Raw genomic sequence first — 25,739 nt, 5'->3', positions numbered from 1 at the left:
GCGATGTTGGCTTGGCCCAATCGTCTATCCATCTCAGGATGGAGCACCTCATAAGGCAGCACCATGATGGATTGTTTGAAGATCCCATGGGCTTGGATGGCAAGGATGAAGGGAAGGGTCTTTCCAGCCCCACATGGTGCAACATACAAGCAATGCCTTTGCTTGTTTAGAAGTTCCTTGTATGCGTAAAACTGTGCAGGAGAGCGGAACATCACTTTCCTGTCTTTGAGCATGGTGCCCAAGTTCTCCATGGTGGTCTTGTCGAAGAGGGAGCATGGTTTCGTCAGGTCCAGCTCTGGAGGTTGTGCATGAGTCTGAGAGGGGGTGGGGACAGGTTTGGGAGGGTAGGAGATGGGATTCGAATTGGTAACTGGGGAGGGGAGACTCAGCAAAAGAAGACGAAACCCTATGTGTGCTTACCTTGGACAAGATCCATTGGCATTGATGAAGGAATCCTGGACTGAGAACTTTCCCATACTTTTCCAACTTCATGCTATCTGAAATGGCTGTCCTCAAATCAGCCTCTTCCAATTCCTTGGAAAAAGGACACATCAGTGGTCATGACAAGGGCAAGGGCAAGGCCTCATACATCTCGCATTTCTTGGTCTATACATTACATAATCCCTCTCATCGTCCTGCTGCAGCATGACATTTAACCAAACAATGAACAATAGCTAAAGAAAGAACTCACCTGGGGCAACTCTCAGCACTTCCCCTTGCTCTGTCCTACCAATTTTTCGTCCAACATGTTGGAAAGGCAGGGGATAATCCGTTCCTCGATGATTTCAGGCAACAACGTTTTCAGGGTAGAGAGTGAGGGGGGGGATGTCTGAGCTTCACCAGTAGGATACGTTTTTAGAATGGAGTCCATGTCCACAACATGCCCTTTGACATGCAATCCCAGCACCTTTGAATGCCACAGACTGCTTGTTGCACGAAACAGGGCCAAGACCCTATTATTGAGGCCACCCATTTCATTGACCTGGAGGCCATAGATTCGCTCAGAAGTGGTCATCAATCTCCCAGCCTGGGCATCCATGCCCGTGGTGGAATCTTCCTCTTCGGGATCAATGATCCCAACCATCAGGTGCTGCCCAATGGCAGCGGCCATGTGCCAGTAGGCATGTACGTCGAGAGACGCCTGCAAATAGGTGTGAGTAATACGTTGGAGGGTGATACTCAAATGGCTTGTGGTTGCCAAAGTCCCTTCATGACCGTAAAATAGATGGTAATGGACCAAAGTCTGTGCATCTTCACCCCACAAAAAGTGACTAAAAACTTCTTCGGTCTTTCATATGAAGACAAGGTATTGGACCAGGAGCTCCAAGAGTTCTTGGTGGAGGAAATGCACGATTGGTTGGGACCACCCAGATTTCGAGTTGGTCTAAGGACAGCAGTTCAGTCCACAGAAGGTTGTTCTTCACGTTCTCTTCCTACCTTGTTATAGGAGATGACTGTGGCCATTCCACCACAAAGTGCAAACAAATTCCTCATCGTGTTCTGTCTGTTCCTTACCAGAACACTGAGAATCTCCGTCCCCCTCGCAGGTTGTCCACCCCCAATGTGGATTGCAACAATGAATAGCTGGTTGAGGACCTCTGCACGCTGCATCCATGTTGCCACCCTGGCACGTTTCCATTCGACCCCTCCCCCTGGCTTTGCAACGAACCATTCAGGACCTGACAAGCTCTTCAGAACCCGGTATTGAAGTGCTTGGAGCTTTGCATTATCGGTCCCAACCAAATTGTACTCTGGTGTCAAGTTCTGAGTGTTGTCTGCAATTTTGTGGCATGGAAAGGGGATGCTCAGGTCTACCCCACCGGCAAGGTCCTCGAGTGCTGTTTGGATGCCGCTGAGAATGGCCTCATACATGATGGGTACATCACTCAGTTGGACCCGGTGCTGTCGTATTGTCATCGACCCGTGGTCATCATCCCACACCACTGTCAACAGGCCTTCCTCATCATTCCAGGCTATAGATGTTGCAACATGGCTCATGGAGAGAACAAAGTCGAATGGGCTTGGCTTCCCTGAACGGAGCCAACATGAGCAAACTTCCTTGCATATCCTGGTATCAAGGGTTAGTGCGATCCATCGTGTACCGGGTCCAACATGTACAAGAATTCCACCAAGTCATCTTGTGTCTCAGCTGCTCATTTCTCAGCCTCCTTCCAGATCATCTTCACAGCCATGACACGAAACAGATACATCATTGCAGATAGTCTTCCAGATATGGTCGAGCACTTGGGAAAGTTTCCGGTAGTAGGATGGAGATTGATGAGCATAAGGAAAATGGAGATTGGGTGTTTCTCAGATTCACGACGGAAATTGGAGGGAAGGCCAAAGAAGACAGAGACCATGAGACCATGTATGGCGTCGTCCCACCTCTCATCTGTGGTCGTTGGGTCGTTGGGATATGCACGTACCATCCTTGCATGATGAATCTGCTCCATGGTGAAGCTCAACTTGAGAGGGAACTCCTCCATACACATGCGCACCAAGAAGCAAACCAAACGTAATCCAAAACCCTCATAATGATCGCAAGTGGCAGAGTTCTGGGGGTATGAGAATGGAGAATTTTCAATGGCACTGAATGCAAAACCGAGTGAGTGACCCATCATGCAAGTTGGCTGAACCACTTACTCTGTGACACTATTCACCCATTTCAGTATGATGTGCGACATATGCCAAACCATGGGATGGATGCTGTTGAAATAGTCCTTGACCCGTCAGATCAATGGAAAGAGAAGGGACTGTGGAGCAGGGGGCTGGGTAACAGAGCTGAGCATTTTGGGTGAATGTCCAGAAGTGAGGTCCAACCAGTGGAACATTGCAAGAAAGCCATTAATGTGCCAGGGATCAGTGGGTGGCGTCATCGTCATCGTCGTCCAATGACATTCCTCCTCTGACACTATACCTTCGAAAAATTCATGGAAGTCTATGCCTTCCCCACAGAATGCAGAGTAATCATCCTCTACGGCCCAGACTTGGTGCCCGTTATAACCTCTATACACAACCTGAACTGCACATGGTACCACATGATGGTCAAGGTTGGCAAAAGTATGCACACTGGAATGATTGTGGGTGATGGACTCATCTTTCAAGCCAGCAAAGTAGCATCCAGGGAAAGCACACATGAATCCATCCTTTATTTCGATGGACTGGATGGGGACGATTTTTCGGGAGGGTTGTTCCGTGCGATGTGGTAATTGATACTCATCTAGGACTTTCTCATAGTTTTTAGGGAGCTGGGACCTACCGCCATGCTTCTTTCGGATATGCATTTCCAGCCACAAGCAGTGGATGCCAAGGCCACAGCCCTGGCAAACTAGGACACAGTGCATTACATCGATTCCCAACTGCAGACAATGGAACTCAGGTGGGATGATGAGTGATCCAGAATGGTGTGTAGAAGGCAGCAAATCCTCCATATTGGTATCTTCAGAAGGAATGTGGTCTGGCTGGGCAGCAGCACTGGCTCGGAGTTGTGATATATGGACGTGATGGTGCATGGACTGCGCATTTGAACTCGAGAAATCGCAATCTGGCTGTGGGCAATGAAAGACACCTGTTTGGAGTTCCCGAGACACAAGCAACTGGCCATTGGCCATTATGCTGGGTTGGTGGACGTTGGCTACATGCATTTTTCGGGCGCTGTCTGATGCAAAGGTGAGGTTGCATTTCACGCATTTGTGCCTGCAACAAAACGGGTGTCAAAGAAGGCACCTGGAGCATCGTCACACACTCACTTATGCATTTGGGACATCAGAGGTTTTGGTAAGAAGAATGTTCTCAAGAGGAGAGGGTACAGGCGTTGATGGTGCCACTAGATGCACCCTTTATATACAGCAACATCCAAGAGAATGCATCCAAGAGAATGCATCTTCTTGCAAGAGAACACATCCTCTTGCTCTTGTGGCCATGCTCCACTTCAGGGGTGGCATAGAAAAAGAGTGTGTTTTGTCAGTTGTTCCCAAAATGATCCATTACTCAATTGAGTAGCACTGGCCAATTTTCAGGGAGCAAGTGGATGTGTATGCTTGCTACAAACAGGTCACGTTTGGTATAATTATGTAAGCCAAGAGTATATCTATATATCTAACATGAACTTGTTACATTCCCCAATGAGTCACCCCACCCTCACATCCTGATATCTCCATATGCATGGCCCAGCTTACTTTGCACCATATGATCACTTACTTGGGCTTGGCCATCTGGAACGCTAACGTTGATCATGATGCATTGCTTCATACGGATCCCTCCACGAAAAGCCTGGCTGCCTACACCCTCAAATGGTACACTGAATGACCCTGAGCAATGGGACGCAATAGCGATTCGATGCTAATTAAGTCAGTGACATACTCTTGTGTTTTTCTGTGGATGTTGGGGGTGTTACAGGGGTCGATCAATGGGGTCAGTATCCTGTTGAGGTGTTCTCCATGAGCTTCGTAGCTAGATGTCCAACACAACAAGATGAGTTGAGAGGTGAACACCAATGTGCTGGCTTGCATGGTATGGGTTCAGGGACGGTGAGTGTTTGTTTGGTGAAGAAGTATATCGGTGGTCAGTGGATGGATCCTCTCTGTGTTTGGGTTGGCACATCTATTCCACATGGACCATGATTTGATGGGAAGTGATGACTTAGATGCATCTATGAAACAATTTTTGGACTCCGTTCTCATATCTTTTTTTTGAGGATGAATGGACGTGTCTCTCTCTGAGAGAGATGGCATGATCCTATAATGACCATGATTCAAAGGGAGGCGAGGACCTGGAGTCCAGCGACCCTTCCTCAAAGATAATTGGCAATTTTTGGAACCATTGTCCTCATTTTTGAGGCAATTGACTAACATTTGATGTGGACATAGCAACCTGATGCTGCCAGTGGCAGAAGGACGAGAAGGATCGTACTGCTTGGGCTAATATAACGATCTGTCAAACATTGTGTTAACTCATCATGTTCCCACTCTTGCATATCATGTATAGACAAGTCTTATATATGAGCAGATATTGCCTAACCTGTGATCCGACACAAATGTGAATCCAACCTCGGTTTTGGTTAGGGACTACGGTGTCAAGGAATACTGTAGCATAGTGTGCATGTACTATAAAACTGATAGCTCTTGTCTGCCCTGTCACCATAGGTTGCTACGACCAAGTGGAGGGGACACAATAAGTGCAAGACAATGTACGTTGTGGCCCACTACACAATTTGTACATACACTTTTGAATTGCACATGTGACTGCAATAATGGGCCGGAGATACATTGTATTGTAGCGGAGTTGTCCGAATTTATTGTTATATTGGGAGTTGGAGTGGGGACTGGATGCTGGACTCTGGAGGCTGGGAGGCTGGGAGGCTGGAGGCTGGATGGATGCTGGGTCTGACTGCCACCTACTATGGAGGCTCTCAAGGAGAAGTTGTCATATCCGTGCATACCCGACCCCGCCCCGACTTCCGGACCTCCTTCTTCCCCACCTCCGGAATCCTACCCTACCGCTGTCCGTTCCGATATTCACCTTCAGTCCTGGCACCACACCACCCTTCACCTCCCATGCCACCTCCACTCCTCCGTCACTCTCCTGTCCTATCTCCGTCCGTTCCGATAACCACCTCGGACCGAACACCACCCCTCTCGCCACCCTCCTTCTACTCCTCCTCATACTCCTCCGCTCCCTCCTCACAACACCTCCACCCTTCCGTCATCCTCCTACTCTTCTCCCATCCGCTCCGATACCCACCTTCGGACCTGATACCTCTCCCCTCTTCCTTCCCCTCTCTTCCCTCTGGTCCTCTTCCGCCGACCTCCAGCCAAGTTACAACCTTCCGCTGCTGACCCGTACTTTGTACTCAGGCACTCGTACCTTTGCTCCAAGCTTCCATCAAAGTTCCTACCTCGGACTTTGACTCCACCTCGGTCTTAGTCCATTGCATTGGTGACCTCATACTATGTAAACACCATTGCCAATATTCCTCGGACTTTCAACCCCGCCTCCATAAGCTCCACAACCTCCGAGCTTTGCGGATCATCTTCGGCACTTTCGCCACTTGTAATGTATTTCTCGCGTTTCTCCTCATCCTTATTTGGACTGCTGCTTCTCCCCATTTTAGCCAGTAGTCATCATCCCCACTTCCCCTCATCCTCCTGCCCCTCTGGGCCTCGCCCTCCTTACCTCCTTTCGGACGTATCACAGGTTCTGCCTTATGACCTTTGGTACCGCTCTGCTTCTGACATCCCTTTGTTCCCGTTCGGACGCCTTCGTTCCGATTCGGTTTCCCTTCGCTTCCTTGTGCTTTTGCCCCCTCCATTATATATATCGGTGCTTGTACATACTCGTATCGGGCTCAGTCCGAAATTGACCTGAAATGCCCCCTAGAGACTTCCTGCTCACCTACTGTGAAATTAAGGACCAAATGGACAAACAGCAATGGCACAGCGCTCCGCTTGAGTTGCTGAGGCCAAGGTCCCTCCACGCTAAGTCTCCGATTCCACTCCGGAGTCGTCTGAATCTGCCCAGTTCTAACAGAAGTGCTGACTGTTAGAACTGGGCAAGGGCGGACGATTCTGGAGGGGAACCGGAGACTTAGCAAGGAGGGACCTTGGCCTCAGCAACTCAAGCGGAGTGCTGTGCCATTGCTGTTTGTCCATTTGGTCCTTAATTTCATAGGCAGCAAGCAGGAAGTCTCTAGGGGGCATTTCAGGTCGATTTTAGACTAAGGCCTAAAACGAGTATGTACAAGTGCTGATATATATAATGGAGAGGGTGAAAGCACAAGGAAACAAAGGGGGTCCGAATCGGAATGAAGGCGTCTGAATGGGAACAAAGGGATGACAGAAGCGGAGCGGTACCGAAGGTCATAGGGCTGAACCTGTGGTACATCCAAAAGGAGATAAGGAGGGCGAAGCCCAGAGGGGCAGGAGGATGAGGGGAAGTGGGAATGATGACTAACTGGCTAGAATGGGAAGAAGCAGCAGTCCAAATAGGGATGAGGGGGAAACGCGAAAGATACATTACAAGCAGCGAAAGTGCCGAAGATGATCCGTGGAGCTCAGAGGTTGTGGAGCTTACGGAGGTTATGGAGGCAGGGTTGAAAGTCCGAGGAATATTGGCAATGGTGTTTACGTAGTATGAAGTCACCAATGCAATGGACTAAAGCCAAGGTGGAGTCAAAGTCCGAGGTAGGAACTATGATGGAGTCTCGGAGTGAAGGTACAAGCGGTGTCCAAGTATGAGGTACGGGACAGCGGCGGAAGGTTGCAACTTGGCAGAAGGTTGACGGTGTAGGAGAAATAATATTCAAAGAATAAAACAATGATCTATCAGAATAGTCAACAATCAGGTGACAAGTTCAGATGTTTAACAGATCTCATGATCTTTATGAGACTGGACAGACATTAGAAGATCATTATCGATTATCTACACCCATGTAGCATGAGATTTAATCTACTACAAGCATGCCTAGAACCTGGCATAGGTATAATATTCAAAGAATATATCCCTACAACAAGAAAATAGCACATAGATGGCAGAATAAGAAGGAACATTGGGAAGGAAATGTGAATATCTCGGAAACTAGTAAACCTTTGACTGTAATCTTTTTACCATCTGAAAGGACTGTTTCTAAACTTTATCCACGGTTTTGTTTCATTCTAAAAGCTTCAAAACTGACGGAGATATCGCTCAAACGGCGAAACACCTTATAATTCATATATATTTATTTGCTAATTCTTACAAAAAGTAATGTGACTCAAGGGAAATATATTGGCGCCCGGAAGTCTGGCGGACCGAATACCATATGACAGAGTATTCCCCGGCGCGGGCGGACAGTTTTTGATCGCATCAGAAGAGGAGAAAATGCTAAAAAACCGGATCTTGTATATTTTCCCATGATTCATCAAAACTTTTTGATTTTAAGCTCAAACAAATCGGAACAAAGGAATGATTGATGATCTGGATCTCGGATCATAAGCATGAAGTAATTCAGAAGTCCGCGGATCAGTTAATTAATTGGGAAAGCTCTAGAACATTAGTAATGATGCAGCTTCACAAAAAGGGGTGAATTAGAGAACAGTCTAGAAAGTTCCTTTATAGCTGAGTCATTTCTAAAGCCGTTCATAATTAAGGCGGTGTAGAGCATAGCTTTAGCGCTACAAGACCCCGCTAAGATCGGCCCAAAAGACAAAGAACTGAATTACTTATTGCTGAGTCATGTCCTAAGTCCATTATTAAGCTTACACAGCCCAAGCCCCTATATCATTCTAGAACTATCTATAATACAAATGTAGCACATGTAACTAGTGCGAGGCGTGGGAGTAGAGAGGCCTCTGAAAAACATAAAAGGCCGCTGCTTCTGCCCCCTCTCAAACCTCAGGTAGAAATATAAGTTTAATTCTCCTCACCAGTGGTTGGTTCATTTGCTCCAAAAGATAAAAGCAAATATTAGTTGTTAGCTAATATAAAATTAACACGTCACTCTAAGCGTGAGTTAGGGTCAGTTAGACACAGCTGAACAAAAGTGTCATAGTGAGAATTAGTGAGAATTTGGTGGAGGGACTTCTTAATTGAATAATCTCTCAGTAATATTTGGTTATCACACCACGGGAGAAAGGTGAGCAATCCTGAACCTGCTAGATAACTAGCACACACTCTAAGCGATAGAAAGAGCAGTTTGGTCACTCCTGTATTGAGTAACATTTATTACAGAATTATTTTATTAGTAGTTTTCCTTCAGTAAATTATCAGGAAAATCACATCCTACTGAAAAGTGGTATATCTAGGTGTAATATTGACTAGAAATCATAGTAAAGTCAATATAGAATTTTATCCATAGACGATCTATATGTCAGGTGAGATCGTTGGGGGGTGTTTATTGTTGTTTAGACAGTGAACAATTATATATTTGGCAACCAAAACATGGTCAGTACGCAAATCAGCACAAACTCTAATATCGTTATTGGATGTAGGAAACTGGTTACATAAGGTGATCCAGCTCCACTCCTTCAGTGGAAGAGGGCCAGAGGGAAGAGAGACGACAGACAAAAGGGGAGAGGAGTGGAGGAGAGGAAAGGTGTCAGGTCCGAAGGTGAGTATCAGAGTGGATGGGCGAAGGGTAGGAGAATGACGGAAGGGTGGAGGTGTTGTGAGGAGGAAGAGTAGGAGGAGGGTGGCAAGAGGGGTGGTGTTTGGCCCGAGGTGAGTATCGGAGCGGGTGGAGATAGGACAGGAGAAGGACAGAGGAGTGGAGGTGGCATGAGGGGTGAGAGGTGTGGTGTCAGGACCAAAGGTGAATATCGGAACGGACAGTAGTAGGGTAGGACTCCAGAGGTGGTGAAGAAGGAGGTCCAGGAGTCACCTCAGGATCGGGTATGCATGGATATGACACTGACACTGTTGGCACTTTGGATGCTGGCTCTGGCTGCACTGCTGCTGCACTGCCACTCACTATGCAGCCTCTCAAGCAGAAGTGTTGACACTGTCAGCACTTTGGATGCTGGCTCTGACTCCACTGCCACTGCACTGCCACTCACTATGCAGCCTCTCATGGTGCTGACACTGTCGGCACTTTGATGCTGGCTCTGGCTGTACTGCCACTGCACTGCCACTCACTACAAGCAAAGGTGCTGACACTGTTGCTACTCTGTACACTAAGTCTGACCTCACTGCCACTGCACTGCCAAATCTTCGCTCTCTCCTCAGTACAAAATTACTCTCAGGGGATGCAAATGGCTCAATAGGCAGCCCCAAATAACAAGTGTCCAATTAGGCACAGAGAGGTAAATATGAATGAATGGGGGAAACATAGTGGATCAAAAATGGGGATTTAGCAAGTAACTAGAACGCTGCTGTGCCCCCTTGTGATGGGAATTTTTGTATCCAACTAAATTGAATAATGGAAATATTGAGTAGCATTGTAGGAGAAATAACATATGAAGCTATATTATCAACTGGGGAGTAAAGGCTAAAGAGCCAGTCTACCCTCCATGCTACTTTATATACATATGTACAAGTGTATGCCGGAGTGTCAGGAACATGTCGGATGCATATCCAGATGATCTGCAAGGCATGCAAAGTCGTCCGGGCTCGTAAGGTCGGAGGGGCGGGACTTCAGCTTCAGCGACTCAGGTGGAGCGTTGCACTTCATTCTTATGTTGTTGTCCCAATTTCAGACAGAAGCCTTACGATGTAGAGAAGAGACTAGGGGGGGAAATCCCAGTCAATATACGAACTGAGGTACATCCGGTGTAACCTACACGTGTTATAAGCACAAGTAACTAAATGGGCCCGCCCAGAAGGAGTAGCGGATCAAGCATGATATTAATGAATGAAGAAAGAGACAAATAGTTAATATCCGCAAACTTGGTCAACAAAAGGCAAGCAAGAACAACGAGTGGCAAAGGAGGAACAATAGTCCACAAGCGAACAAAAGAGAAAAGGCCATCCGGCTGTCTAGCAAGCTGTCCGGTTGGTGGGTGGACAACAAAGAACCACTTGAGCAGGCAACCTTGGTTGGGAGGTATGCGCATGGGGGAGGAAGTGCGGATGAGGGTGACGGGTGGATGGATGGATGGATGGATGGATGATGATGTTAGCGGGCGGGATGGGTCAAGTGGCACTAGGGCACATTGATGGAAGTGACAGATGTGCCAGGTCGTGACATGGAGTCGGCAAATACATGTGGCTTGGTAAATAGTAAACAAGCGCGCTTTTGCATGCGATCTCAGCAAGATATAAATGGAATAAAATGGGAAAGCATGTGCAGCCTTCTCAGGCCTTACAGGGATCGACTAAAGTCAACCACATGATTACTGACAGAGTGCACCAACTTTCGCTATCTTGGTGAATATTGAGAACTGAGTTCAATGCAAGAAAATTCCTTAAATAAAAGAATTATTTCTCAGAAAGCCTGAGTGGCTGATCCAACAAAGGAATCACAGTAAATTCACAGAAAAGTTCCAGCAAGAGAAAAGCTCTGCAGGGGTTCTGTTTCCTAGTAATTCTAACATCCTGAGTTTTAAAGACTAATGTACAACAAGGAGAATTAGCCAAAACACTCAGGCAGGCACAAAGATCTCAAGTGCACATCCCCAAATGAACAAAGATCTGTCATGACCGACAAATCCCGGGGCTCTGTCAGCGGCGAACCAATGCCGATAGGCGAATCCGCCGACCCGAAACCCATCCTAACCAGCCCCCAACCCCATGTCTGGCCTCCTGCCTTACTGCATGAGACTTGGCCAGTAATCAGAACCTAGACCCTGCCGGTATTCCGACCTTACCTCCAGTTCCTGAGCCCTTGGTGCTCCCGGCATTCAGTCATGCCTGCCTTGTCTCCATCCGAACCACACTCATCACTTCCCGCTATGTGGTCACAGCCATGCCCCGCTTCCGTGCATTCCGCACCTTCTGCCCACTCCGCACCCTCTGCCCATCTCTGCACCTTCTGGCCACTTCTGGTTGCCCTTGACACCTCTGGTCAGGTCAACACCTCTGTACCTCTGTTGGCCTTCATGCTGTCCTTGTGTGACAGTGCTGGCAGATCAACCTCTGTTTGCGGACTTGTGTCGGCACCGCACCGACCCCGCTTATTTGCGGACTTGTATCGGTGCCGCGCGCTGACCTCCGCTTTTCCTCCGGCCATTTGTCACTTGGCAGCTTGTCATTCATTCTTTGCCGAGTGCCATTCATTGTTTGCTTCCCTGCCAATATTGGCATTTGATCCCCTCTTTATTGGCACTAGGTTATTGATCTCATTCAGTTATTCATCAATAACCCTTGCCACTTATTGTTTATTGATCTGTTCCTCATTTCCAGTTCCCGGGCTCTTGTCCTTATTTAGTTTGACAATCCCCGCTTATCTCCGCGCCGGACCGCGCCGGACTGACCGGCCTTTCTATCCCTCTTGCCTATTTATATACCTTGTAAATACTTTTGGGGACCTCAGTCTGAAATCAACTAGAGTACCCCCCCTGTCTGGTCTGAGTCTCTCCTTCTGCAAAGGGGGCTTCCCCCCTCTGAGTCCGTGCTCGCGGAGTCCGCGCTCCTCCTACAGGTCCGCTCCGCCCACAAGTCTGGTTTGAAGTCCGCTGTAAGTGTCAGTTTGTAAATATGGGATCTCCCCCAAACGTCAAGCTCAGGGCACAGCGCTCCACCTGAGTCGCTGAGGCCGCGATCCCACTCTGCTAACCTTGAACAGCGCTTCCGGACGCGCCGCATATTTCCGCCCGCATATCCGCGCGTGCGCGCTCCAACAGACCTCTGCCACAATCTCCGACACCGACAATATCCCAGCCTCTGACAAAATCCAGTCTCTGACAAGATCCCAGAGTTCATCACTCTCGCCACAATTTCTTATTTGATCACCCCAAGAACACCAAGAAGGGAAGCAACAGGAATGCTGTATGTTGGTGAGGGCAAGTATAGGACTGTCTCTGCATATAAGCCCTAATAATTGTTAGATTCAGACTTGCAGCTAGACACTGTTGCATAGAGTGTTGTTCCTCTCTTATCATGAGAGTGTGTATTTATCTTGGATAGATCTCGTAATGCCCAGGCTAAATGTAGAGAACACCAAAGAGAAACCGATTCTTCCATAAAAGCATGGCTTTGCAGGGATGACCAAAGCAATCAAATGAGAGGGTGAGTGCAAGAGACCAAGTAGCAAGGCGACATTGCTGGAGGTGGGAAAATGCTAAGGAATTCCGGACTTGAAAGTGACCTTGCAAGGTAACTCCTCTATGGCACTCTCCTCGCCTACCATCATAATTCTCCTCGTTTCCAGCTTTCCAATGATACCTCATTCATCCCAATTGGTCCAGTAGTTCATGAGATATTCATTGACAGGTGCTGTCGAGAGCATGTGAGGTTCAACACCATGTCGAATCATCCATATACTAAGGCTTCGTTCGGTATGAAGAAACAGGCCTGTTTCTTCCAGTTTTTCAATTCAATATTCTCTCTCATTTCTTCTACCTAAAGAAACACGCAATTTTTGTATTAAGAAACAGGAAGAAACAGACCAAAGAAACCTGTTTCTCCATACCGAACGAAGCCTAAGGCTCTGTTCGATAGAAAGAAACCCGTTTCTTTTTGTTTCTTCATTCAAAAGGTGACTGATTCTTTCTTGTTTCTTCTGCCACTTTTGTCAAGAAACGAGAAGAAACTGATGAGTGTTCGGCATGCCAGTTTCGTTGTCATTTCTTGCTACAGCTTTTTTCTTATAAACCTCACACATGTAAATTAAGCATGAATTATTGTTACAAGTATGGATGCTGATCTTGGCAACACCCATCCCTCGATAACAAATGACATCGTACACCCCGGGCCAAGGGGGAATCCACAAACCCACCTTCCAAGCGTGCTGTTTGGAAATCGCATGAGGAATATGCAGGTGGCACCTCAAATATCGGGTTCAAAGACAAGGTTTGGAACTCAGTTTCTGCACACTTAACTGAGGAATGCGGGCCTGTGTTCAAGCTGAGTGCTTGTAAGAATAAGTATGGCAAGGTGAGTATGAGATGAGTGACTAATCAGACCACTGACTATATCTCCGCCATAGTTAAAACAGATATACTGGGCCATCAAAAGACTTTCAGAGCAGTCAGGATTTCCGTGGAGCAATGAGAATGGTGCCGATAGAGCGATAAGTTTTTGTTGATACTAGATGCGATATTGTTATTGCTAGTCTTGCGTGTGGCCATTATTGTATATGATGGCATTTTAAAAAATAACGGTATAGGTACATATGGGATGCCCCGACACAAGCAGTTTCTTTCTTTCTACCGAACAGAGCCTAAGGATGTTCCATTTGGGACGATACTCCTGGGATTAGGAGGGTGGGTTGACATCACCAGTGTCTAGAGAGTGAACAGGTTTCAATGGTATTTGAGGCGATGAATTGTGAGAATCTAGCATGTTGCGAGTGCTCAGTTCTGAACAAGCCAACTAAAATCAATTGCTTATCTACCTAGCACATTGTAAGCGCTAGGATATTTACAAGGTTTTTAGTCATCGACCAAGTCAGCAAAGACAAGGAAGCTCACCTCAGTTCTGAACAAGCGAACTGAGGGAGAGACAAGGGCGAAAAATGAAGGCTTTTAAGCCTTCTATAATGCAGCTGGAAAAGAGTAATCAAGAAAGGAATGACAGACAATCATGTAGATCATGTGTCCGTGCGCAAGATATGTGTTGACCTTTCTCCTAATATGAATGTTGGGCATGCAAATTTTGACTTGGCGCTGTAACGGGTCTATTGCCTAGACACGAGACAGAGAAAAGGGGGAGGGTGGTAGTGATTGTGTATGTGGTTGGGAGGTCCAGGTTTTGGTCTTGGGGCGCTACTGTGTCTACTAGAGCCTCAACTAAACACTCACGTACGTCTCTCTTGGATGTCAAGGCTGAGGATTATGAGTAGAGGGGTGTTAGATGTTAGCAACAAGCTCAGGGGGGGCATGGGGCCGTGGATGGCGTCTTTGCCACTTGGATGTAACTACTTTTTACTCCTTCATGGGTCTATTCATTGCTAACTTGTTATGTACATGTACAAGGTATTTTCTATTTTATATGAACTGGAAATGAAATGATTGGGATGGGGAAATTTGAATGGGCCGATAGGCAACCATAAATAAAGAATGTCCAATTAGGAACAGAGAAACAATAAAAGAAATATGAATGAATGGGGAAATTGTGACAATGGGTCCCAGACAGAAATTGTAAAAGTTAACTCCGCAACACCGCCCGCCTATCCTCTCGCCAGCAACCTCCTCGTCTCCAGCTTTCCAACGAACCCTCATTTGTCCCAATTGGTGCAGTAGTTCCTGAGATATGGCCATTGACAGGTGCTGTCAAGATCACGTGAGGCTCTACACCATGCTGAACCATCCAAGTATGGGATTTCCACTCTGGGAAATGCTCCGTGGGCAAAGGGGGAAGGTAGATCGTCACCAATGGGTAGAAAAACCGCTGGGTTTAATTGGCAGATCGGGAATGGAGGAGCTCCTTGGGACATGGCAGATGAGGCCTGGCTCACCAATGCCCAAAAAAAAACCATGTCCTCCAGAATGTCTACGATGCCAACATCCAAAGGGCAGTCCACAGCCTCACCAGTCATGGAGGACAGCCCGACTTTCCCCACTTCATCGATGAAGACAGGTGCTCATGCACCATTTAAGTACGATGACCCCATTGAGCTTGGGAATGGAGCCAAAATATCAACAATATCCAGCTCATGTAGCAAGACAGAACTTACAACTGAGGGGCAATGAATGGAGGCGTGAAACAAATATATCGCTGCGGTTCTCTGGGCATACCCACACCGGGTAGTCAAGTTTCACATGTACCACCAGTACATCATCTGATGCTTTAATACCCATCCAAACACCACTCAAATACAACCAGGCTGCAAGGAAGTTCTTTCATGGAAACACCCACCCTCGCTTGGAAGTGACCCTGGAAAATTGTAATAGGTTGGCCTGGTACCAGCTCTGCTAGGTAGCCCTGTTACTATCTGAGGGGGCCAAATATCAGATTTCGAGTGCCAGGACCTCCTATCAGATACGTGCAGTCTGATGGGGTCATCCTGATGGGATGCCTGGGATGTACTGACAGGGTGCCCTGGGAGTTATTGATAGGTAACCCCATCTGTTTTAATAGTGCATCACAATATATTCATTTGGCATGGTACTACATAGTAATACATGGCACTTGCCATTGCAATGGCACACCGACTAAGGTAGCAGGAATACCCAAAAAAAGGAAGATGATGCTGCAGGCTGTCACGACCCGACATATCCATCACTTCTGTCAATGTGTCCTAGTGCCACTTGGCCCATCCTGCCCGCTACCATCATCATCCATCCATCCATCTGTCCACCCGTCACCCTCACCTGCACTTCCTCCCCCGCGCATGTACCTTCCAACCTAGGTCACCCGCTTCATTGTTGTCCACCCGCCAGCTGGACAGCTTGCTAGACAGCCAGATGGTCTTTTCTCTTTTGTCCACTTGCGGACTATTGTTCCTCCTTTGTCACTCATTGTTCTTGCTTGCCTTTTGTTGACCAAGTTTTCTGATATTAACTATTTGTCTCTTTCTTCATTCATTAATATTGTGCTTGATCCACCACTCCTTCTGGGCCGGTCCTATTTAGTTACTTGTGTTTATAACGCATGTAGGTTACACTGGATGTACCTCAGTTCGTATATCGACTTGGATTCCCCCTCTAGACTCCTCTCCTCATCATAAGGCTTCTGTCTGAAATTGGGACACCAACGTAAGAATGAAGTGCAGCACTCCACCCGAGTCACTGAAGCTAAAGTCCTGCCCCTCCAACCTTATGAGCCCAGACGACTTCGCATGCCTTGCAGGTCACCCGGATATGCGTCTGACACGTTCCTGACACAGGCTCACCATCACTTGGCCACAGCATACCATAATCCCAAAGGAATCCAAGAATTTCAACATGAATACAGGGGAAAGCCATCGCAGGGGTCTGTCAGGGACCAGTAACCTGACGTTTGAATTTCCACACCACAAGGACTCTGTGAGCCTTTCTTCATTCCCTTCCCACATTGACGATTTCAATGTAGTTCTGTAGGCCTTGTACCGTAGCTTCATTAGCTACATGGAATCACTGCAGCATGACGAAAACTGGATGCCCCCCACACTACCACTCGGTCATGTGCTACAAATGGAACCACATGCATTCCAGGAAATGCTGGACACTGTTGGCCCTCTCATCTTGGTCAGCCCACTGGGGGCACTTGAATTCAATGTTTCAACACTTTTTGGTCTGATGGACTTTCAGGGTGTCTCACAGTGTATAGGTGAGTCCATGTCCTCCTTCCATTGGGCTCGCTGACATGGTTCTCAGACTCCGATGGGGATGAGGACCAGATCCTGGAGATGCTGGCAGGCGATGCTGCTCATGAAATGTGTCATTGGTCCACATCCAGGCCATTGATCATGGAGCATGTCCCAGCGACTGCTGGGGCGTATCAAGCTGTAGAGAGGTGAGTCTCTTTATTATGTCCCATATGTAGTGTTATGGAAATGGGATTTTCCCATTTTTAGCCTCTTATGGGCTCTGTACAGTACAAAGTCACGTGACATGTAAATAATAACAACTTAACCAACAACAATCACAAAAATCCACACCTTGTTAATGTCATTGTAAAGACAACTGTTAAACCTCTGTTACATTAACTGTAACACTATTTCGATGTCATGGCCACTCCCTGCACCTGGACGCTATAGAAATGGGCCAATTTTTATAACATGTAGCTTACACAGTTACAGGCTCCTCAACACTCATGATGTGGCACTGGCTGAATTCCCTGTTGGCCACCAGGTTAATGTTCATGGATGGCGAGGACCAATGATTTCCGCTGTTGGATCTGTGCATCCTCCCCAACAGAACCCAAATGGCATTGGCCTGAGCCTTTCCTGTGCTAGTGGCAACGTTGTGTTCTTCATCCCGATTCTGGAGGAGGGCCAGAAAATCATTGTGGATTTCGATGATGTGGAGGAGCCTGCCTCTCTAGGCTATGAGTACCTTTACCAACCTCCACATCAGTTCTCATCCTTTGTTCTTTCACAAGGGCAAACAGTGTAAGTAAATCTGTTCATCTGTGAGTGCCCATCTCAGTTGTTCTGTCTTCAGTATCTTTCCACCTGGGCAAATCTTTGCCTATGCAACGATTTCGGAACCATGCATCATAATGCATTATGCAAGGCTCATACTTCCTTGCTGCAGGGTGTATGAGGCACTCGTTTTTGGCCAGCTGGCTTGATCGCAGCTCCAAGGATGACTCCATGAGTGAACATTCCTGGAGCTCTACCGTGATGGCATGCTTAATGGCCATGGTGTTGAAAGCAGTGCATGTGCCATCCACTCCAGAACGACAACCCCACTTGGTGAACATCCCCAACTTGTTTTCGCTGGCATCAATGGCACTCATGTTCATTGGACAGCAAGAGCATGAGATTGGGGAAGTCATGAAAGCCCTGGGACACAGCTGTATCGAGCAGGATCCCAAAGCTTGTGCAGAGGTTGTGGCCGAATTCAACAACCTTAGGATCACAAATCATGCGTACAAGGGAGATGATGTCACCCCTGACCAGCATACAGAGTGTGATGCCAAGGCAGCTGAGTTCCATCAGAGTATGATGACTGCTGTCCAGAACATGAATTCTTCTTGACACTTGTGCCCCCCTCCCCTTTTGTGTTTTTTCTACACTGTCATCATTTTGTACTAGAAATGGCTGCTGCACCGCCCAGACCTTGCTTGTGTGAGGTTTTCTTTTCATTGTTCATCTGATTGCACTTCAACTCCACATCATAAATTATCTGGATATTTAATTAACAAGATAAGGCAGTTGATAAAGTCCTTGAATGTCATGATGTTATAGTAATAATGGAGAGTGGGAGTAGGGGCCGCATACATGATGCAGGCCCAAGAAAGGGTGAAGTGCAACGTGCTTCTGTAAGTTGGCCCTCAGCAAAAGCTGAAGAGCTGTATGGCTGGTGTAAAACCAGTAGGGAGACGGTCACATAGACTGTCTACAACCTCAGCATGAGGAAGAGGCGTGGGGGAGATATGAGCCCTTTCAAACTCCAGCTCATTGGAGCATCATGCGCTTCAGTGAGCTGGCACTCGAAAAACCCTTGATCTGACGCAAAACCAGCAGGGAGACAGCCATATAGACCGCCTCTGCACATGCAATATCAGTGTGAGTGGGAGGTGGAAGGGGTATGGGTAGTTTATTAGCATTTGTTGAAGCATGATGCGCTTTGGTGAGCTGGCACTCAGCAAAGGCTGAAGTGCTGTCAATCCAGTGTAAACACGGTTGGGAGATGGTTGTATGAACCATCTCTGACCTCTCAAGATGAGAGGGAATAGGAAGAAGTGTGCCTCCAGGCACACTAACAGAGAGTCGGATTTTGGCCAGTGAGGACGCAGGATGTGGGTGGCCCTGGTTGAGTCTGATAGCATGAATGGCATGAAGCTTGCTCTCCATAATGCATCAAAGTGGGCTGCCAAATCTGGCGAGAAGTCCGTCAGTTGGCAGGGTCACTGACTCTGCCAAGGTTCTTACAATCTGCTCTAGGTGGTTGAGGTGGCCGTCCATGGCCTGTGAGGGCCATGTTGGAGACTGCTATTAGCCATCAAGGGTTTGAAAATCGCTGGCATCAGTGGTTTGCAGAGGTGTCCCAAGGCCAGGCCTTGGGGATGTGTTACGGGGATGGGGGGAAATCCCCAATCCTCGGTTCTTATAGCAGGATGACGGACGTTGTATCTAGTCTGTACCATAACGGGATATGTAATCGATGAGTGATCCCAGTCTTGCAAGGGAGTGGATGATCGAATTCCCATCAATCGTGATTGGTGATGTAGTGAGCTATTAAGGAATTGATGGTAGGTAGTCGGAGACGTCATGACGGACGTATCAGCCACGGGTACTTGGCGCTCCTCAATGGAGCGTACCGTGTGCGAGGTCGCGACTCGTGAGTGTCAGGGCACACCCGCCTGACCCGGGCCCACCCGGGCCCACCCAGCCACACCACACCCGCTCCCCGCTGTCTATCCCCCTCCCCCCTCCTTCCTCCCTCTCCTCCCCTTTCTTTTCCCTCTTCTTTCCCCTTTTCTTTATTTCATTCTTCTCACCTTCCTCTTCCTGTTTATTTCTTTCTATCTACACGGACCACCTTCCTTTGTATCGATGTACTATTGACCCGTCCGGCCCACACACCCCAGACAGCTTCCCGCTGTGCCCAGCACGCGTGCATGCAGCGGACGCTCTCGGGATCCCCCATGGGGACACCTGGATGCCTGCGGCTGCCCCCGAGGATGACGTGGCACCTGTCATGTGACTCAAGCCACATGTACATAAATGTACCTGAAGTGGGAACCGAAGAAGTAACCTTCTTCTCACATTCTCCACTTCAGTCTGAGTGGCCAGGGACCACTGTCCCGGATCGGGCCCGCCAGTACCCATGCCCGCTCCGCACCCCGCGACGGCCTCAGTGCCGGATACTACCCCCGGGCCCTCTCGACCCCGGACGCGTCCCTGACAGTGAGGTGGGTGAGGACTTCATATAACTGCCATCGGGTACTTGGCGTTCACAGTGTGAACGTACCAGTAGCGGGTTGATATCATGAGCGTGCAATGAGGATTGACTAACAGGGCCTTCGGTGACTTGGCGGGGGAATATGATGACTGACGAAGGAGGGAACAGACGGTGGACAGGCGGCTACTTGGCGTTCGCATAGCAAACATGCCGGCATCATGGGAAAGTGGACCTCAGAGTATTCACGATCTCCATGATCGTGATGTGACATTGTCTGTCGAGCACTGGGGGGAGAGCGGAGTGATGAAGTCCCATAGGGTACAGGTTCCATAGGATGATACACAGGTTGAGAGTCTTCGACTCGCGACCTCGAGTTCTCACGGCGAGGACCATTAGAGGACTCGACATAACCAGGCTTATAAGACATGTTGTGAGTTGTACAGTCACACGGTTCAGTTGAGTCACAGGATGGGTTGTACAGAAGATGACACACAAGACAGTTGTAGAGAGTAGTTGTTAGTTAGCGGGAACCGCCTTCGGCGGTTTCCGTACAAGACGTGTGACTATCTACAAATGGTAAGGTCACGGGAAATCCTGCGAAACACAAGTAACCTCGGCCAGCACCAAAACCCCAATGGGGAAAGCTTTGCATGAGGGGGGGGAAAGGGGTAGAACGGGTAAGGAGGATAGGGTATCAGGATAGAGGACGGAAGGGAGAAAGATGGGGGGAACGATAGAGAGGAGAAGTCTTTGACCATGCGACGGATATGGTCATTGGAGACTCCGTATCCGTAACAGGATGCATTAATTTGCCTGGTTTGGGCAGGTAAGGGCATGTTAGGGACCATGGAGGGTCCCATAGGCACGTTATCACACCTGACATTGTGAATGTCAGGTGGACCGACTCTGGTAGTGCCATAGTCGTTCACTTTGGGGCCGGTTGCGTTAAACCATGTTGCCTTCTTATTGCAAGAAGGCAAGGGCTCATGGGATGACCCTGCAGGTCCCATGGTGACGGTGGTGACAGTGGTGGTGCGAAGTGGGGATTTAAAGATTAGTGCACTTCATGACGTTGATCTTGCCAATAATGGCAGTTGTAGCACGATTCAACTTTTGTCCGCTACTCCAGGTTTTGTCAAAAAAATGTAACTCACCAATATAAAGTTCCATCAGAGTATGATGACTGCTGTCCAGAACATGCATTCTTCTTGACACTTGCACCCCTCCCCTTTTGATTTTTTTCTACACTGTCGTTGTACATTACTTCACACATGGGAACAAGTTCTGAGGATTTACCACATGACGTTCAACACGGTGTCGAACCCACATGGCCTATGCTTTCACATGTTGAGGAAATGAGGACTAAAGAGACACAACAAGCTGTCGACTATTAGGATAATTGGGTATGGTTTGGGTTGGAATGGGGAATGCAACAGTGGCCATAAGGGATTTCCATCAATTATTTTAGTGCAGCATGTCATACTTTCATTGGCATAAAACATAACAAGGGTGTCTAATAATAGTAATAGTTGTTATTGCTTAGCAGGATGTCATGCATTTGCTCACCATAACAACGAGGATGATGTATAGGGCTCTATTAGAAGGGTAGCGATTTACGCTAGCGTGTTACGCTAGCCTAACGTTGTTGAACTAATAGCATTGAAACTAGTTACTGTCATATCCATACAATCCCGACCTCCGCTCCGGGCTCCCGGAACTCCGAACTCCGACTTCCAGAGCCCTACTTCCCTTCCGTCACCTTCTCCTTGCCGACTCCCAAGAGGTTATCCCACCTCCGGCTCGGACACCACCTTCGGTCCGACTCCGGAACATTCCGGGTCCGACCCCAACCTCGACACCTTCCAGACGAGTACGCAACACCTATGCTCCCGACTCCGGACCTCCGCTCCGGAATCCTGTTTGCGTCTCTGTCTCCGGAACCTCCGGTCTTAGCTCCGACCTCGGACTTTGACCCCACCTCCGCTTATACCCATTGTATTGGTTAGCTCATTCCATTTAATTACGTTTGCCAATATTCCGGAGTTTAACCTCCGAGTTCGGACTTTCCGGACTTACTCCGGACCTTGCAACTATTGCATTGTCCATTTCAATTCCGCTATTCTCCCTCATTCCTATTTGGGCTGCTGCTTCCTTTCTATTCAGTCAGCTAGCCATTCCCGACTCCCATCCTCCTTCCTTCCTTCTTGGGTCTTAGCCCTTCATTCCTCCTTTGGGAAACACCATTGAGTCAAACACTTGACCCTTGGTGTTGTTCCTCTTTCCATCTCCCTTTGTCTCCTTTTGTCCTACCCTTGTTCCTTTTGATTCCGGACCCCTCCTTATATACAATGTACCTAGTAACTTGTAACCTCAGTCCGAAATAGACATGAATTCCCCCAAGAGACTTTCCCTCTGCTAGATCCGAAATTAGGGACCCCTAGGACAACCAGCAATGGCACAGCGCTCCGCCTGAGTCGCTGAGGCCGAGGTCCTTCCATGCTAAGTCTCCGATTCCATTCCGGAGTCGTCCGAATCCGCAAATTCTAACAGTTACCTAGCATGTTACACTAGGGTACATGAAAGTGTGTAAGTCATTAAGACAAAACGCTCAGAATCCAGTCTGACTAATATGCAAGCAGGGGGAAATGATACAAATATTGGGCAATGTCATTGTAGTGATTGATCGTTCCATTGCATTCGAACTGCATGGCGAGGCATTACGAGCCCCGCATTACTCCAAGGTGGGCCATTTTGGGGCAATGATAGCAATAGTTTCTGTAGCATTGTCAAGTGTCTGTCATTGCATTTCCGTATATCGAAGGTCCACTTCCTCATCGCTTCCTCTTCCATGTCTTTTGAAACATTGACAGGCCAGTATGACGAGGCTTTATGTTTCTGGACGACTGGTTTGAACCCATAGAAGTCGCTGTGAATGATGCATGGTTGGTTTGATAGGTTATCTGGATGATTATGTTGGTGGAATCATCTTTCACTGAACATGGCCCTTGCAGCATCAATACATGCTGGGCTATTGACCACAATCACCTTCACATTCAGAGTGATGGTGATGCAAACCTTCCATTCCAATAGGGGCCCCTGCCATTACGTACCATGATACAGGCTGCCCCCAAGGGTCAAGCTCACCAGGGTTTGTAGGGGCCCCAATGGATGGCTTGTGTCATGGTGCATATGATGGGGGCCCCCATTGAAAATGCCCTGTTGGGTAGGCCTAGCAGCGCATAATGGGTACCCTAAGGGCCTTGCTGGTTGAGCAAGGAGCTCTAAGTGCCATCAAGGGCACGTGCCATTCGACATGCTGTCAAACACTTCGCATCTTCACCAATACTGCATCATTCAGTGGGAGACTTGGTGGAAAAATATCCCCTTTTTATTCTGTAGTTTTCTATTATGTGGGCATCCTTGGGTCTTGGGGGGTAAATATTATAGCTTCTCTCTTGTTCGAGAGGGTGTTTTTTGACATGTTCCCTATCTGTGGGATTGGCATCAGGACACCTCCAAGGTCGATTGAGCTGATTTGATCAAATCCCTGGGATTCCCTCCCTGCACCCCAATCGGTTCGATCATGCCAACCTATCATGTAGATTTATCTACATTCCAAAATGAGATATAAATTTATGATCTTATTTACAAAAATTAAAGCAAGCGAAGGCATTACAGGGGTCCAAGGTGAAGGAGATTGTGTTTAAAGTTCCGGTGAAAAACGATCACCTGTTATCCAAGGGTGACTTGCTGCATCACTAAGAAGAGGCCTCCTCTCAGGCTCTCTGCACAGCAGCTAGTAACAAATCAGTATGAGTGCCAAGCAACAGTAGGTTGGACACACAAGTTCGATGAAGTCACAAGCTTCTGGGGAAATGTGACTGGGAAGTTCCAAGTCCACTGACACAATCTGTTGGTATGTTGCTGTCACATAGCATCAGTCAAAGACAGGATAACTCATCGCATGGGGAACACTAACCTATGAAACTGTTAGAACTAGCGGATTTGGACGACTCCGGAGTGGAATTGGAGACTCAGCGTGGAAGGACCTCGGCCTCAGCGACTCAGGTGGAGCGCTGTGCCATTGCTGGTTGTCCTGGGGGTCCCTAATTTCAGATCTAGCAGAGGGGAAGTCTCTTGGGGGAATTCAAGTCGATTTCGGACTGAGGTTACAAGTTACTAGGTACATTGTACATAAGGAGGGGTCCGGAATCAAAAGGAACAAGGGTAGGATGAAAGGAGACAAAGGGAGATGGAAAGAGGAACAACACTGAGGGTCAAGTGTTTGACTCAATGGTATTTCCCAAAGGAGGAATGAAGGGCCAAGGCCCAAGGAGGAAGGAAGGAGGATGGGAGTTGGGAATGGCTAGCTGACTGAATAGAAGGAAGCAGCAGCCCAAATAGGAATGAGGGAGAATAGCGGAATTGAAATGGACAATGCAATAGTTGCAAGGTCCGGAGTAAGTCCGGAAAGTCCGAACTCGGAAGTTAAACTCCGGAATATTGGCAAATGTAATTAAATGGAATGAGCTAACCAATACAATGGGTATAAGCGGAGGTGGGGTCAAAGTCCGAGGTCGGAGCTAAGACTGGAGGTTCCGGAGACAGAGACGCCAACGGGGTTCCAGAGCAGAGGTCTGGAGTCAGGAACATAGGTGTTGCATGCTCGTCTGGAAGGTGTCAAGGTTGAGGTCAAACCCGGAATGTTCCGGAGTCGGACCGAAGGTGGTGTTGGAGCCGGAGGTGGGATAACCTCTTGGAAGTTGGCAAGGAGGAGGTGGCAGAAGGGAAGTAGGACTCTGGAAGTCAGGTTCGGAGTTCCAGGAGCCCGGAGCGGAGGTTGGGATTGGACGGATATGACAGAAACTATTCGCTTTGAAGGGTACATTTCCAACAAGAAACTCATAAGCAAGGGTTCCCCTGCAACCATTTCAGGGGCCATGTAATTGAGAGTGCCACAGAATGTCATCCGGCTGGTGGGTCATGTCAATACTAATCAAAGCAGTCATGCATTGATGGAACACACACCAATTACTGTTTGCTTGGACACTACATCCAAAATCGGCTATCTTCACCTCTCCATCAAGACCAAGGAGAAGATTTTCAGGCTTGATATCATGGTGGATGATGTTAGAACAGGCGGATTCAGACGACTCCGGAGTGGAATCGGAGACTTAGCGTGGAGGGACCTTGGCCTCAGCGACTCAAGTGGAGCGCTGTGCCATTGCTGTTTGTCCATTTGGTCCTTAATTTCACAGTAGGCGAGCAGGAAGTCTCTAGGGGGCATTTCAGGTCGATTTCGGACTGAGGCCAAAACGAGTATGTACAAGCGCCGATATATATCATGGAGGGGGCAAAAGCACAAGGAAACAAAGGGGATCCGAATCGGAATGAAGATGTCCGAACGGGAACAAAGGGTAGACAGAAGCGGAGTGGTACCGAAGGTCATAAGGCAGAACCTGTGATACGTCCGAAAGGAGGTAGGGAGGGCGAGGCCCAGAGGGGCAGGAGGATGGTGAGAAGTGGGGATGATGACTAACTGGCTAGAATGGGAAGAAGCAGCAGTCCAAATAGGGATGAGGGGAAAACGCGAGAGATACATTACAAGCAGTGAAAGTGCCGAAGGTGATCCGCGAAGCTCGGAGGTTGCGGAGCTTACGGAGCTTACGGAGG

General features: G+C 48.0%; 4 protein-coding genes across 4 annotated transcripts; 2 read left to right on the top strand and 2 right to left on the bottom strand.

Moving 5' to 3' along the window:
• Nucleotides 1–2,153: 2,153 nt before the first annotated feature.
• Nucleotides 2,154–2,684, bottom strand: EI90DRAFT_3132882 (uncharacterized protein; the record flags this gene model as incomplete). The annotated part of the gene is made up of 2 exons (XM_039064517.1): nucleotides 2,154–2,589; nucleotides 2,644–2,684. The coding sequence occupies 2 exons, from the start codon at nucleotides 2,682–2,684 to the stop codon at nucleotides 2,154–2,156; spliced, it is 477 nt and encodes a 158-aa protein (XP_038909894.1).
• A 7,348-nt stretch (nucleotides 2,685–10,032) lies between these two features.
• Nucleotides 10,033–10,583, top strand: EI90DRAFT_3020876 (uncharacterized protein; the record flags this gene model as incomplete). The annotated part of the gene is made up of 3 exons (XM_039057568.1): nucleotides 10,033–10,085; nucleotides 10,170–10,233; nucleotides 10,374–10,583. 3 exons carry the CDS (start codon nucleotides 10,033–10,035, stop codon nucleotides 10,581–10,583), a joined length of 327 nt encoding a protein of 108 aa, XP_038909893.1.
• A 4,476-nt stretch (nucleotides 10,584–15,059) lies between these two features.
• EI90DRAFT_3132879 (uncharacterized protein) lies at nucleotides 15,060–18,196 on the top strand (the record flags this gene model as incomplete). The annotated part of the gene is made up of 6 exons (XM_039064516.1): nucleotides 15,060–15,169; nucleotides 16,400–16,538; nucleotides 16,593–16,821; nucleotides 16,869–17,007; nucleotides 17,294–17,605; nucleotides 17,779–18,196. The coding sequence occupies 6 exons, from the start codon at nucleotides 15,060–15,062 to the stop codon at nucleotides 18,194–18,196; spliced, it is 1,347 nt and encodes a 448-aa protein (XP_038909892.1).
• Nucleotides 18,197–18,616: 420 nt separating this feature from the next.
• Nucleotides 18,617–19,142, bottom strand: EI90DRAFT_3132878 (uncharacterized protein; the record flags this gene model as incomplete). Its single annotated transcript, XM_039064515.1, has 3 exons — nucleotides 18,617–18,813; nucleotides 18,876–19,040; nucleotides 19,094–19,142. 3 exons carry the CDS (start codon nucleotides 19,140–19,142, stop codon nucleotides 18,617–18,619), a joined length of 411 nt encoding a protein of 136 aa, XP_038909891.1.
• Nucleotides 19,143–25,739: the final 6,597 nt, after the last annotated feature.

The sequence above is a fragment of the Cantharellus anzutake genome (assembly GCF_015039405.1).
Source record: "Cantharellus anzutake strain C23 chromosome Unknown EI90scaffold_94, whole genome shotgun sequence".
Classification (NCBI taxonomy): Eukaryota; Fungi; Basidiomycota; class Agaricomycetes; order Cantharellales; family Hydnaceae; genus Cantharellus; species Cantharellus anzutake.
Note: the sequence above shows the minus strand (reverse complement) of the source record. Positions and strands in the feature narration are given on the sequence as shown.